General features: G+C 39.2%; 1 protein-coding gene across 9 annotated transcripts in view; it reads right to left on the reverse strand.

Moving 5' to 3' along the window:
- Positions 1-3,364: 3,364 nt before the first annotated feature.
- mcf2l2 (MCF.2 cell line derived transforming sequence-like 2) overlaps positions 3,365-16,007 on the reverse strand; it is a 373,245-nt gene continuing 360,602 nt past the window's right edge. For 8 of the 9 annotated variants that reach the window (XM_034180346.1, XM_034180350.1, XM_034180349.1 and 5 more), the window contains one exon: positions 3,365-3,531. In XM_034180346.1, the coding sequence (XP_034036237.1) occupies position 3,531 (1 nt within the window). In that variant the 3' untranslated portion in view covers positions 3,365-3,530. Of the gene's footprint in view, positions 3,532-7,436; positions 7,511-16,007 lie in introns of all 9 variants that reach the window. The other variant, XM_034180353.1, reaches the window with a different exon arrangement.

Genomic DNA, 16,007 nt, shown 5'->3' on the forward strand with positions numbered 1-16,007 from the left:
GTCACCATTCCTATGATTATTATTATTATTATTATTATGTTAAAAGATGTCAACATGGCCAAAAATAATATATTTGCTCTCTCTCACCTATGTATATCTATAAGAACCCAAAATGTTTGTGCTAAATGTGCAGGAGTTTTTACAAGATTACTGATAGGAATTTTTTTACACCTGCTAATTGACTCGCTGACTTACTCCATGATGCCCATGCCTACCTTGTGAGTTGCAGGGAATATATAGTTCAACAGCAATTGAAGGACCGAATGGTCCCCCCTAAAAATTGGTCCGCCCTGCCTTCACTGTGCATGTGTCACCTGGGACAATGGCAGCAAGTCTGAGTCTGAGTCTCTAAACCCAAAGCGATCAAAGGGAATAATGTGATTATTAACCATCAGATGACAAAGTAAAACCACTTAAATCATTCTAACATCAGCTTTAAGCAGAAACGAGGGGATATTTGCCTCATTTCGCCACTGTCACACCGAAATGATGAGCTGCTGAGCTCTGATTGGTCTGCCATCTTTTATTATGAAATAAGTCTGAATTTATGTGGAAATGATTGTTGTACAAAAGCTTCAGATATCTGTCGCTGAGATAGTGCAGTTTGAAGCAGAAATGAGGTGATAATTGGTGGATTGCAGCTGACACTTAGAAATGACAATGCTGATGCTCCGAAATGACGCGTACACAGTGAAGGCAGGGCAGATCGATTTTTAGGGGGGACCGTTCGGTCGACGACACCGGTACATAAAACAAAGTCAGTCTGGTTTTGTGGGTATACTTTCAAACTTCAATCTGGGGTGCAGTAGTAGTACTCTGCCTTCCAACAAGAAGGTGCCTAATTCAAAACCACCAATGCCCCAATCTTCATGTCCACCTGGATTGTGTCCATAAGGGCATTTGATGCAACACTTGTGTAAAATCAACATGCGGATCCACGTGGCGTCTGCTGTGGAAGAAGCCAAAAGTACCAAATCAAACAAAAACAGACTTTTAGTATTCAGTCTTTTCCATAAACATACATAGAAGGGATTCTGAGGAGAGATATTTGAGATACTATTCCATGAAGCACACAGAGGGCACCTACAGGTGTATGCAGAATGAAGGTCAGGTAGAGTATGTTTGGAAGAGCAGTTGTGTTGTAGTTCCAACATTTGTGAACATTTTCTAACACCTGTGAGGATATTATAGTATACCTGTCTAGACACAGTAAGCTGTTGCCAATGAGCTTTGTTTTCTCCTTGAGTGCACCGAGAAGAAAGATTGGGTTGTAAATTCAAAAATGAGAGCAAAGTCAGAGCAATTTACACAAGATAATTTGGAAATCTGCAGCGTGTGAGAATGGGCATGCTCAGACAGTATATCTGAGGTAATGTAATAACATTATGCAGACGCTCTATGGAGCGAAACAACTTGCTGGAGACTGCAGCAACACTGAAGTGTCTGTCCTTAGAACCTGAAAATCTGAAGCAGCTGAAGCGGTACAGCAAAGTTAAGCTCCAGTGCAGCGTAGCAGCAACACAAGACGCCTCGCCGAGGCCTGGTTTACAACCAGCACAGTCACTTGTCCCTCTAGTTATCCAAGTTAAAATAGGATTTGAGTTTTCGGGTACCCGGCTCGACCACTCATAAGCTGCACGTGCCATTCTGCTGTTACAGTACTGAATGTGAATTCATCCAACACAGGGTGTGCATGTCAGCGATTAGTTCTCCAAGGCTTCATTGGATAATAAGGCTGATATGGCTTCTCCACTGTAGAATTCAGGCATGTCGAGGATCCATTTATTTTCCAGAAAAGTCACATCACCTCAGGGAAAAGTTCATTTTGCACAAAAAAAAAAAAAAAAAAAAAAAAAAAATCCACCAGCAGTTGTAAAACAGCATGCCATGTTTGCTGGGCTACAGCTACAAAATATACAGTGCATCTGGAAAGTATTCACAGCGCTTCACTTTTTACCCATTTTCTTATGTTACAGCCTAATTCCAAAATGGAGTAAATTCATTTTTTCCACTCAAAGTTCTACACACAATACCCCATAATGACAACATGAAAAATGTTTTAAGATGTTTGCAAATGTATTTAAAACTAAAAAACTAAAAAATCACATGTACATAAGTATTCACAGCCTTTACCATGAAGTGCAAAATTGAGCTCAGGTGCATCCTGTTTCCACTGATCATCCTTGAGATGATTTTACAGCTTAATTGGAGTCCATCTGGGGTAAATTCAGTTGATTAGACATGATTTGAAAATGCACACACCAGCCTACATAAAAGGTTCCACAATTAACAGTGCATGTCAGAGCACCAACCAAGCATGAAGTCAAAGGAATTATCTGTAGACCTCAGAGACACGATTGTCTCAAGGTACAGTTAGTTAGTTTATTATTTTTAATAAATTTTGAACAAAAAAAAAACAACAACTTTTTTTCCAGGTTGTCATTATGGGTTTTTGTGAGTAGAATTTTAATGGGGAAAAAAACAATTTCATCCATTTTGTAATAAGACTGTAACATAACAAAATGGTGAAAAATTGAAGCAGTGTAAATACTTCCCGAAAGCATAGTTTGCAATGGTTGAATTACAGCTAAAATACTGTAATTAGTGCAGCATTTTGTCATTGAAATCATTCAGTTAGTGATATAAGCACTGCATTTGGTACAATTACATGTCTTTTTGAACACACGCACGCACGCACACACACACACACACACACACACACACACACACACACACACACACACACACACACACACACACACACACACACACACACACACACACACACACAGCAATTAGTCATTTGAACTTTGCAGATGGCTGCCATATTTTTGAAGATGGCCACAAAATTTGTAATTTTTGTCATATTTGTGCACAAAACTTCAATAATAACTTTTTGCATTAATATAGTACAAGCATACATTTCTGATGTACAACTGTAATTCTACATCCTGTTTGCTACTTCAATTAAAAATTCATCTCAAATTCAAAAACTGAATTGAAATTCAAGAGTCAGTCTCAATTAAATTCAGAATTTTGTATAGCCCTTACACACACACACACACACACACACACACACACACACACACACACATATATATATATATATATATATATATATATATATATATATATATATATACGTACACACACACACACACACACACGTATGCATATATGCAACATTTGTGGTAGCCATACTGGAAAATGTCAGCCATTTGGAAATTTTGAAATGCTAATTTATTTAATGGACTCTGAAGGTGACTTAAATTTGGTGCCTGTATAACCACGTGAATGATTCTTACACTTGTCTGCTGCACTAAATGCACTTATATATATATATATATATATATATATATATATATATACACGTCTTTGAAAGAATGTTCATAGTATAACATAACGGCTGATAAAGAAAAACTACAGCTGTCTGCCATTTTTATCAGTTGTCCTGAAAGACATCACCCCAGGTACTGACTTCATTTTCATTGGAGTCTGACAGCGCCGCCGTACACAGGTCACTGAAGATATCTGGAAAACACAAAACATCTGAATTAACTTTAACCTTAATACCTGCTGGCATCATAATATCATATTATAAACTATGTCCAACAGCCATGTGGACAATCGCTGGCATTCCAACACAAAGTATAAGAAAGGTAGTGGGAGTGCACGGCCCAGCTCCAGCGCCAATAAAACAATCCGCCAAACAAAGCAGCTTTAATAGGAGTGTAAAACAAGGAGACATAATAATGCGGCATTCAATATCTGCAACAATATCGGACAGTGGAGTGCATAAAGAATTATAGGGAAAGCAGACAAGGGCAATCAAAACAGACAGGTAAAGAGGCCTTTTTGTAAATGGGCTCCACTTAAACTACTGAAGGTCAATGGCTACTGCATGGAGCTCTGTCCTCCTCTTGAAGTATGAAAAGTCGTCAGGGAGGGAGTCAGAAAGAGATTATAGGCAAAATCAAGGAAGGGTTGGTCGGGAAGAGAGGGGCAAAGGAAGGGATACGTGTTTTGAAGAGGGGAACAGAGCTCTATAACAAAAGAAGCAAGGCCACGAGAAGCACTTCAAGGACCAGCCTTCGAGTTGGCGTGAAAGGGAGGAGATGGTCGAGAGATGGATCGAGGACAGTGGGGGCATTGAAGCGAGAGAACAGTGCAAAGGAGAGAGACAGAGAGAAAGAAAGAGAAGGACATTAAGAACAGTCTGGGAGTGGACATCCTTTAAAAAATAATACAGCCACAGACGCTGTATGGTACTTCATTATAAACTAGTGGTCAAACTGAGTATCTGTTGTAGATTTATAGGACATGTGTATGTACATACATAGCACTGACAGTTATTTACCACAAAGAGATATGACCATTGGTTTCATTTTACAAACAAGGAACTGGTATAAACATGGTCTTATTTCAAAGTAGAGGGCACTCTGAGATTGGATACCTCCACTAAGGTCTAATATCAGTCTCTATCTATCCTTATGCCTCGTTTCCACATACTGCAAGTGTAATGTCCATAAGATAATGCAGTATGCAGTATGGGGAGGTGATGGTCTAGTGGTTAAGTGTTGGGTTTCAGATGAGAGGATCCTCACTTCAAAGCCCAGGCAGACTGCAAAATCACTAAGGGTCCTTGGGCAAGGTCCTCAACCTCCTAGTTGCTCCCGGTGTGTATTGAGTACCTTGCATGGCAGCACCCTGACATCGGTGTGTGAGTGTGAATGGGTGAATGCAAGGCATAATTGTAAAATGCTTTGGTGTTCAAGCCAAAGAATTGCATGTCATTACGAAGACTCAAATATGAGTTTTTCATCATCTAGTTGTATGAGCACGAATTACTGCAAAGACAAAAACAAGAGGCGACAAATTTGTCTCAGAGCTGCAAGACATAACTATTATTCAAAACATGTTAAAGTCACTGATCTACTTTCGTTTTACTTCCTAAACTACACTATTTAAATGGCAACAGTCCAGCAACTGAGAAAAAGGAGCTAGCTGCTTAGCTTTCGAAAAGTTGTTGGTAATGTGACCGTAGGACCTTTGTGGCCGGGACAGCGGTGTGATCAAACCCCAGACTGCTTGCACTAAAGACCAGAACTCTAACAGGTCAGCCAAAGGGGAATTCCCCTTTAGCCAAGCTAGCGGGAACGTCTTTTCAATCCGGACTTCATCTTGCTACATATATCCCCACCATTTTTGATTTTGTCCCAAAGTCACAGGTGCATTTAAGCATGTTCTGTGATTACCCACATCCTGCCAACAATGTCAGTTGTGACAGTAGGACCTTTGTGGCCGGGGCGGTGGTGGGATCAAACCCCGGACTGCTCGCACTAAAGACCAGAACTCTACTAGGTCAGACAAAGGGGAATTCCCCGTTAGCCAAGATAGAGGGAATGTCTTTTCAATCCGGACTTCATCTTGCTACAGTAAGGTTAGACCTTACCCATGTGTAGTACCTTGAAGTGACTTTTTTTGTGATTTGGCACTATTTTATATAAATAAATTGAATTGAATTGTTGGGTTTCCAAAGGGGACCCTGGAAGGAGGAGCTTTGCACATATGATGGACGCATACAGAGATGAATCTGTGAACATCCAACAAGGCTGTGTACATAGAGGTCTGTGGAAATGAGTTGAAGTGCAGGTAATGGTGCTGTTTAGCCAAAGTAACGGTAGGGGTGTTGTGTCACCAGAGTACAAATGCCATCAAAATCCATGCATGGCATTATTAAAACAATTAAAAGTGATTGTAGCTGGCTCGAAATCTAATCTTCCTTGAGCCAGGGCCCACGTCTCCAATAATTTGACTGAAATCTGTTCCTACAATAACCTATAATGCAGGTTATAAACATTCATAGTTAAGAATCACATTAGGTATACTACAAGCAGTACAAGTACTATGAATTTGGGCACAAGCACAGTATAACTCTGTTTTAACCCCTTTCACTTTCTGTATAAAGGAAAGTTCCACAGGCTTGTTTCTATGGTTACCACAAAATCTTGCATAATTACTGGGGCGCTGCCAAGGTGGGAATGTTTTTTCCACCATTCTGACAGATAGTTTGTTGGTTTGTTTGTTAAATGCATTACTCAAAATCCAACTGACCAGTTTTTGTCAAAAGCAAGTGAATATTTTCAGTTTGACCGGGAATAGAAGCCATATATGATGGGGTAAGCCTACATAAAAAGAATAGATGAAGAAAAGTTTTAAATTTGTCCAGTGGCTTCATAGCGAGCAGTACATCTCTCAAGAGTACTCTGTGTTAGGGCTTTTAGACTAATCTGTAGCATTAAATTTCATGTAGATGATATAGTTTATGTACAATATGTGTTTGAAATGTGCTGGACTGGCAACCTTTGTGATAGGACAGGAATAAGAATTATTCTGACAATATTATGAACACATTCTTTTATACACTGCAAGTGTTGGCTGTGTTTTGCTCCTTGGTGCAGTTTGCCATGTTCATGAGTGCGCTACTGCTTCTTTGACAGCTGCTTAAAACTTTAGCGTTTGAATTCATTCAATCTGCTGGTTGATCTATTTTGGAAGTTTGCTTAGAAGCTGACCTACACTCTGTTTTTCCTATAGTCCTGACATTGTGACATTAATTATTATTATTTCTCCAGCCACAGACTGCTAATTCCCAAGTACAGGACCAACAGACTGAAAAATTCCTTTCTCCCTCAGGCTATCAGACTGTACAGGAGTAACAGGAAGACAGGGAATGGGAAGGAGAGGAACAGTAGTAGTCAGTAAACCAGTAGTGAGCAGTATTTCTGGTACTTACATTAGTATTTACATTTTGCAAATTGTTTTTTACTTCTATTTTTGATACTCTGTGTGCTTCTTACCCAGTGTGATGCTATACAATGCTGCTGGAACCACATTTTCCCAAAGGGAGTCTTCCCAAGGGATTAATAATAGTCTATCTAATCTATTCTAATCTAATTAATGGCAGTCAAAACACTTTAAACCAAAGCTACAAGTGTGTCTTTTGAGGATACAAATAAGGAAACCTGTCAAGTGCATGAAACAATGTTGTACTTTTTGAAATAATGAACCACTCCCAGCTTTGTTAACAGAGAGAACCACAGAAAAGGAGGAATCGTCGATAAAGTGAAGTGCTGTGAAGAAAATGATGAGATCATGCGCTGATGATTAAATTCCTCAAACCAAAGCTCATCCATCCCTGTCCACTCCATCCAACCTCAACCCCACCCAGCAATCCCTCCCTCTCCCAAAGCAGCCGTATTGCCAGATTCACATCCACACCCTCAGATTATGGCCAGACTGCTGTGAGAGACAGAAAGTGAGCTCCTGAGTGGAGTTGGAGTTACAAAGGGGGAGCGAGGAGTGAGTGGGTGAGTGTGCTGCATCAAGGCCACCAGCGGTTAGTCAGACGTACAGCAGTGATGTTACTTAGTGACCTCCTTCAGATGACGTTTGCAGTATACCAGGTGGAATCAGCCCTGTTTCCTCTGTTAAAAGCTTCTTGACTAGCCTAGAACATGAAACATAATGCATGGGAGGGTCTTCACTGAATCATAGGATCAAAAAACAAAGCAGAGCAGACAACAGAAGGGTGTCCTCCTAAAATTCAGAGTGAAAAAAAGTATATTCACAAAGGAAGAATAGCAATTAAACACTTGCCGCTCACATAACACAAGCCTGTTTCAAATAATTTTCTCAGCAGCTCAAGTTATTTGTAATCACTGGTCAAACTATGTTCTGGAGCTGTTGTGCCTAAAACAGAGCAAAAATCATTTATATATGGCACATTTTCTCTTACTAGACTACAACACAGTAGGTGGCAGTAGTGAGAAAGTATCCTTTCATACAGGTAAGTAAAGTAAGAAAGGATTAAACCTCAGCAAGATGACAGCAAAGTGACCACATTCCTTATGTTTAGTTGCATCCATATGTCTCTCACTTGCAGTCCTCCCTCTTATGACAGAAGGAAACATACAACAAAAACACGAGGAGAGGGTGAAGTGAAGGGGACGTCTGTTCCAGCTGTTATCTCACACAGCCTGATCGCGTTTCCCACAGCATCCAGTTCTGCCACTTTGTCAGGGCCCTTTGCATCACTGTAGGAATGCTGAAGGTCCCCTTATTAGGAGACATATGAGTGTCTAGGTTTTCCATATTTGTACAAATAGATGGCATGCTTTATGAAGGTCCAGTGCTTATCTCCTGATTCCCTAGCATGAATGGAAGACGGGATGCCAGTCTGATGCAGGTTACTTTTCCAGTGGACTGGAACAATGCATATTAAGTGTCTTGTCCAATAGTGCAGCAGATAACAAACAATCGTGCAAATGGTGATACAAGCACCAAAGTTGGCACAAATACTCTTAGACATTACTCTTCTGGACAAACCAACTGGCCACTTGAATTTTCAGTAGGCGGCCAGGTAGGAGTCAATTGAAGAATTGCACAGGGGTCAAAATTAAAAATGCTCAAATCATTTTGAAAACTACACCACATTATTTGTCTGATCGTAAAGATTCCAAAAAGGTATAGTTTGGACTATCTATGACTGAATGATCAGGAGTTATGGGGTAAAAACAGCAAAAATGGTGACAAAGGTCAGTTTCAGTTTATACAGGGGTCAAAACTTCCTTCAATTTTGGTAAAAAGTTATGCAAATTATTGGTTGAGCTAATAGGATTAATAAATGGAATAGTTTTGATTGTGTTGAATGTTTGGTCTCCAAAGTAAAGGTCAAACAAGGTCACCGTCCATTGGATTCTATGCCATGTGACATATGTTACCCCGTAACATAATAACTAAGCATGACACATGGTCCAAACTCTTCCCTTTTAAAACCCTCATAACTCAACTAATAATTTGCATCACTTTTTACCAAAATTGAAGGAACTTTAACTTTGCTCACAAAACCTTAAAAATTAGCACATTACTTTAAAACTAAAACATATATCTGATATTTTCACTTTATAAAACTTCAGACATGACAGTAATTTTAAATAACTTGTCCAAAATTAGTTTGGTTAAAATTTGAACCATAAGTTAAAAATGTATGCCTCTGGATGACTTGGGTGATATTGCCAGCCTATCGGTATGGTGTTAAAGGAAATGATTTTTTTTTTTTTTTTTGGCCATTTCTCCTTTGTCTACAGAGGATAGAGATGCTTTTCATAGAAGCAGCTCTCTTCTGTTAGCAGAGGGTATAACTGTCCATCTGTTACAAAACTTTTAATAGGTAGGTGCTGAACTGATTTTAAATTTTAAAAATGCTTGTCGCTGTTCAGCTTTGTTTACTTTATTTATCGACCTAAAAGTTATTGGACAAAAATTAATCGGAAGATAATTGGTCCGATAATGGTTTTTAAAGTTATCTAAAAAGATAATCCGAAAATGAATACATTATCTTCGATAATTATCTGTTATCGGATTATCGGAAGTGTGCCCACCACTGTGTCTAAGGAGTATTTGTGCCAACTTTGGTGCTTGTATCACCATTTGCATGATTTTGCTCTGAATATTCTCTTAGCTGCTGCACTAACTACAGACACAGAGAGCATGAGCGGGATTTGAACCCAGGTCTATAGATTGGCAGCCTAGTTCCTTACCTGGTCTTGTTAGGAGAGAAGGCATCCATCCCACTTTGGATGGAGCACGTCTAATCTCTAGAAATCTGGCCAATTTTACTAAACCCTCCAAATCGTGACTATCCAGGGTTGGGACCAGGAAGCAGAGTTGTAGTCTTACACACCTCTCTGCAGCTTCTCTTCCCCTGCCATCTCCCCAATACCCCATCCCCGTAGAGACGGTGCCTGCTCCCAGACCACCAATAACCAGTAAACATCTATTTAAGCATAAAAATTCAAAAAGAAAAAATAATATAGCACCTTCAACTGCACCACAGACTAAAACAGTTAAATGTGGTTTATTAAATATTAGGTCTCTCTCTTCTAAGTCCCTGTTAGTAAATGATATAATAATTGATCAACATATTGATTAATTCTGCCTTACAGAAACCTGGTTACAGCAGGATGAATATGTTAGTTTAAATGAGTCAACACCCCCGAGTCACACTAACTGTCAGAATGCTTGAAGCACGGGTCGAGGAGGAGGATTAGCAGCAATCTTCCACTCCAGCTTATTAATTAATCAAAGACCCAGACAGAGCTTTAATTCATTTGAAAGCTTGACTCTTAGTCTTGTCCATCCAAATTGGAAGTCCCAAAAACCAGTTTTATTTGTTGTTATCTATCGTCCACCTGGTCGTTACTGTGAGTTTGTTTGTGATTTTTTAGACCTTTTGTCTGACTTAGTGCTTAGCTCAGATAAGATAATTATAGTGGGTGATTTTAACATCCACATAGATGCTGAGAATGACAGCCTCAACACTGCATTTAATCTATTATTAGACTCAATTGGCTTTGCTCAAAATGTAAATGAGCCCACCCACCAATTTAACCACACTTTACATCTTGTTCTGACATATGGCATAGAAACTGAAGACTTAACAGTATTCCCTGAAAACCCCTTTTTGTCTGATCATTTCTTAATAACATTTACATTTACTTTAATGGACTACCCAGCAGTGGGGAATAAGTTTCATTACAGTAGAAGTCTTTCTGAAAGCGCTGTAACTAGGTTTAAGGATATGATTCCTTCTTTGTTATGTTCTTCAATGCCATATACCAACACAGTGTAGAGTAGCTACCTAAACTCTGTGAGTGAGATAGATTATCTCGTCAATAGCTTTACATCCTCATTGAGCACAACTTTGGATGCTGTAGCTCCTCTGAAAAAGAGAGCCTTAAATCAGAAGTGCCTGACTCCATGGTATAACCCACAAACTCGCAGCTTAAAGCAGATAACCCATAAGCTGGAGAGGAAATGTTGTCTCACTAATTTAGAAGATCTTCATTTATCCTGGAAAAAGAGTCTGTTGCTCTATAAAAAAGCCCTCCGTAAAGCTAGGACATCTTACTATTTATCACTAACTGAAGAAAATAAGAACAACCCCAGGTTTCTTTTCAGCACTGTAGCCAGGCTGCCAGAGCTCTATTGAGCATAGTATTCCTTTAACTTTAACTAGTAATGACTTCATGACTTTCTTTGCAAATAAAATTTTAACTATTAGAGAAAAAATTATTCATAACCATCCCAAAGACATATCTTTATGTTCGGCTGCTTTCAGTAATGCTGGTATTTGGTTAGACTCTTTCTCTCTGATTGTTCTGTCTGAGTTACTTTCATTAGTCACTTCCTCCAAACCATCAACATGTCTATTAGACCCCATTCCTACCAGGCTGCTCATGGAAGCCCTACCATTAATTAATGCTTTGATCTTAAATATGATCAATCTATCTTTATTAGTTGGCTATGTACCACAGGCTTTTAAGGTGGCAGTAATTAAACCATTACTTAAAAAGCCATCACTTGACCCAGCTATCTTAGCTAATTATAGGCCAATCTCCAACCTTCCTTTTCTCTCAAAAATTCTTGAAAGGGTAGTTGTAAAACAGCTAACTGATCATCTGCAGAGGAATGGTCTATGTGAAGAGTTTCAGTCAGGTTTCAGAAATCATCATAGTACAGAAACAGCATTAGTGAAGGTTACAAATGATCTTCTTATGGCCTCAGACAGTGGACTCATCTCTGTGCTCATCCTGTTAGACCTCAGTGCAGCTTTTGATACTGCTGACCATAAAATTTTATTACAGAGATTAGAGCATGCCATAGATATTAAAGGCACTGCACTGCAGTGGTTTGAATCATATTTATCTAATAGATTACAATTTGTTCATGTAAATGGGGAGTCTTCTTCACGGACTAAGGTTAATTATGGAGTTCCACAAGGTTCTGTGCTAGGACCGATTTTATTAATTTTATACATGCTTCCCTTAGGCAGTATTATTAGAAAGCATTGCTTAAATTTTCATTGTTATGCAGATGATACCCAGCTTTATCTATCCATGAAGCCAGAGGACACACATCAATTAGTTAAACTGCAGGGATGTCTTTCAGACATAAAGACATGGATGACCTCTAATTTCCTGCTTTTAAATTCAGATAAAACAGAAGTTATTGTACTTGGCCCCACAAATCTTAGAAACATGGTGTCTAACCAGATCCTTACTCTGGATGGCATTACCCTGACCTCCAGTAATACTGTGAGAAATCTTGGAGTCATTTTTGATCAGGATATGTCCTTCAATGCGCATATTATGCAAATATGTAGGACTGCTTTTTTGCATTTGCACAATATCTCTAAAATTAGAAAGGTCTTGTCTCAGAGTGATGCTGAAAAGCAAATTCATGCATTTATTTCTTCTAGGCTGGACTACTGTAATTCATTATTATCAGGTTGTCCTAAACGTTCCCTGAAAAACCTTCAGTTAATTCAAAATGCTGCAGCTAGAGTACTGACGGGGACTAGAAGGAGAGAGCATATTTCACCCATATTGGCTTCTCTTCATTGGCTCCCTGTTAATTCCAGAATAGAATTTAAAATTCTTCTTCTTACTTATAAGGTTTTGAATAATCAGGTCCCAGCTTATCTTAGGGACCTCATAGTACCACATCACCCCAATAGAGCGCTTCGCTCTCAGACTGCAGGCTTACTTGTAGTTCCTAGGGTTTGTAAGAGTAGAATGGGAGGCAGAGCCTTCAGCTTTCAGGCTCCTCTCCTGTGGAACCAGCTCCCAATTCAGATCAGGGAGACAGACACCCTCTCTACTTTTAAGATTAATCTTAAAACTTTCCTTTTTGCTAAAGCTTATAGTTAGGGTTGGATCAGGTGACCCTGAACCATCTCTTAGTTATGCTGCTATAGACTTAGACTGCTGGGGGGTTTCCCATGATGCACTGAGTGTTTCTTTTTATTCACCTCTTTTTGCTCTGTATGCACCACTCTGCTTTTAATCATTGGTGATTGGTCTCTGCTCTCTTCCACAGCATGTCTTTTTCCTGATTCTCTCCCCTCAGCCCCAACCAGTCCCAGCAGAAGACTGCTCCTCCCTGAGCCTGGTTCTGCTGCAGGTTTCTTCCTGTTAAAAGGGAGTTTTTCCTTCCCACTGTCGCCATGTGCTTGCACATAGGGGGTCGTTTTGACCGTTGGGGTTTTTCTGTAATTATTGTATGGCTTTTGCCTTACAATATAAAGCGCTTGGGGCAACTGTTGTTATGATTTGGCGCTATATAAATAAAATTGATTTGATTTGATTTATCCTATAAGTTACCTCCTCTTTATGAATCTAACTGAAAATAACTCTAACCTGATCTCTAAGCAGAATTAAATACATGTAAGTGGAGTGTACTAATGCACTGAACAGACGCACTGACCATGTTTGTCATCAAAGACTTTGGTCCAGTGACATCAAATAGCTTTGACAATGTGTAATTGTTTGTTGCCACCAAATATTCTCCAGTGTTGTATGACACAGTATGCATTTCTGATGGTGGCAGCACACCGCGACCCTTAATTGGACTAAGCGGTAGAAGATGGATGGATGGATGGATGGATGAATCATATTTAATCATATTTGGAGTCAATCTGGGTTCATCTGCACCATTTCGTTACATTTTACCCCAGTTTCATTATTACACTATGTAACACAATTTTTGTTCCTGGCTTCTAAGTGTTATATTTCAACTGCTTATGTCTATGGAAAAATGACTACATTCAGCACAAACTTTGATTTCATTTTTTTTTTTTTTTTTTTACGTTCTACAAAGTTCTAAAAGTTTCTTGAAATTTCTAGATAATTCTGGAAACTTCTAGAAAATTCTGGACAGTTCTAGCAGTTAAAGAACATTCTAGAAGACTACTCAGTACTATTGAAGGCGAATCGAGAATATTCTTGAAAACATCCATCCATCCATCCATTTTCTTCCGCTTTATCTGGAGTCGGATCACAGGGGCAGCAGCTCAAGCAAAGCCGCCCAGACCTCCTGATCCACACACACCTCCCCCAGCTCCTCCGGGTGAACCCCAAGGCGTTCCCAAGCCAGCAGAGATGTAGTCCCTCCAGCGTGTCCTGGGTCTTTCCCGGGGCCTCTTCCCAATGGGACATGCCCGGAACACCTCTCCAGCGAGGCGTCCAGGGGGCATCCGGAAAAGATGCCAGCTCAACTGACTCCTTTTGACGTGGAGGAGCAGCGGCTTGACTCCGAGCTCACAGAAGCAAAGTTTCTGTGGAATAACAGCTATTTTCTATTTATTTAAGGCATAACAGGTTAGGAAAACACACTGTGTACCCTGGAACAAAACAAAATAAAAATTTGTTACATGGTGTTATCAGTCCCCATTTCACTTTAAAATAATGAAATAAAACAAATAAACTGAATCATATTTGGAGTTAATCTGGGTCAGTCTGCTCCATTTAATTACTTTTTACCCCCATTTTGTGATTATTAGGCTCATTTTGCTCCATTTTGTCCATTTCATATTTAGTATCTCTTTGGTGGGTTCAAATGCAGATTCAACAACAAACAAACTGGAAAGTACTATTATAGGTGAGGCACGACATCTATTTGGGGCCACGTACGTTCTGGCTCTACTTCTGCCCTGCTCAGTCCCATTGTCATGGCACTGTGAATGGTCATGATAGCTGATTCTCCACAAATCCAACACAGATCTCAAAAACGTACTTCTGTGACTGTACTCACACATTGGTGGTACATACCTGATTGTAAAAGTGCATGTTTCATTGTTTTCATTGAGAAAAGTTGCTGGTAGTGAGAGTGGCAACTCCACCAGACACCACAACAGTATTGACAAACAAATGTTAAAAATATCACCTTTTTCCACTTGATGCAGCGACAAGGACAAACCAGATTATAAACTATGCAAGTATATTATTGAGATAAGATAAGATAAGATAAGATAATTGCTATGTGCCAGATTCAAGAACATCAGTTGGAAAATACATTATATGTATCAGGTTGAGGGAAAGTGCCCCATCGTCTACAAGGAAGCCAGTCGTTTTCTACATCTTTTATTAGAGAAATTGGGACCTCAGAAGAGGTGACTTGATCGAGATTGCTCCCTAGCCCTTTATAGCACATAATTTAGCAGATATTTTTGACCATTCGATCATTGTTGCCATGATCTTCCTGATTTTTGGATTGGCATTTCTAAATGTGACATTCTACTTCTTTATCTGTGGAAAGGAATTTGTGATTGCATTAAAAAAACAATCATTAGTATTGCATATTTTAAAGAAATATATTAATATTAAAATGCGGGGAATATGCCAAAGGATAGTTTGTCCATTTTGACAAAGTGAGAAACTGGGCTGACACACTGTCACAATCCTAAACACAGCAAATTTCTGTTTCTACTAATGCACTGTGACTAGCGTCATTCAAAGTTCATAAAGTGAACTTCAAGCAAAGAATGTAAATGTATTTGTAGACTTGTGTGAAGAGTATTAAATCACGTTTTGTGTGAGGGCTTTGTCTGTGAGTAGCTGAGCGATGGTTTATTGAGTGGCAAAATTGATTTTTACAGAGCTGGTTTTCAGGCCAGGAAGACAGAGTGAGACAGAGGGCATTTTTAATGACCTGGAAAAGAGTCAAGACATTGAAGATTCCTTTAAAATATTAAAATCACAAGGTTGTTTCGAGAGCATTTGAGTTCCTTGCCTTGTGGCCAAACCTTTTGTGGTTTCTTTTTTTGGACAGTGAGGGACTTAGATTGAAACATAGGTATGAAATATCAAATGACTGCATGAATAGATTTGAGCATTTCATTCTATTGTATATGAAGACTAATAAAACCTGAAAATATTACATGTATGGCAACTCAGACAGTTGATGACAGTTTGGGTCTTATAAGGATTTTAGGCATTTTCTACAAACTGATCTCACATTCTCAGATGACCTCACCGAAACAGAAACCTATACAAACATGTGAATGTCCAGCTCAACAGCTTCAACTACAGAGACAAACATAAAAAAACAAGACAAAAATAAAGTTTGTCTTGGTAGCCTGTGCTGTGTGTCAGCACTGAAATAAC

Source organism: Thalassophryne amazonica, chromosome 10, assembly GCF_902500255.1.
Source record: "Thalassophryne amazonica chromosome 10, fThaAma1.1, whole genome shotgun sequence".
Taxonomy (NCBI): Eukaryota; Metazoa; Chordata; class Actinopteri; order Batrachoidiformes; family Batrachoididae; genus Thalassophryne; species Thalassophryne amazonica.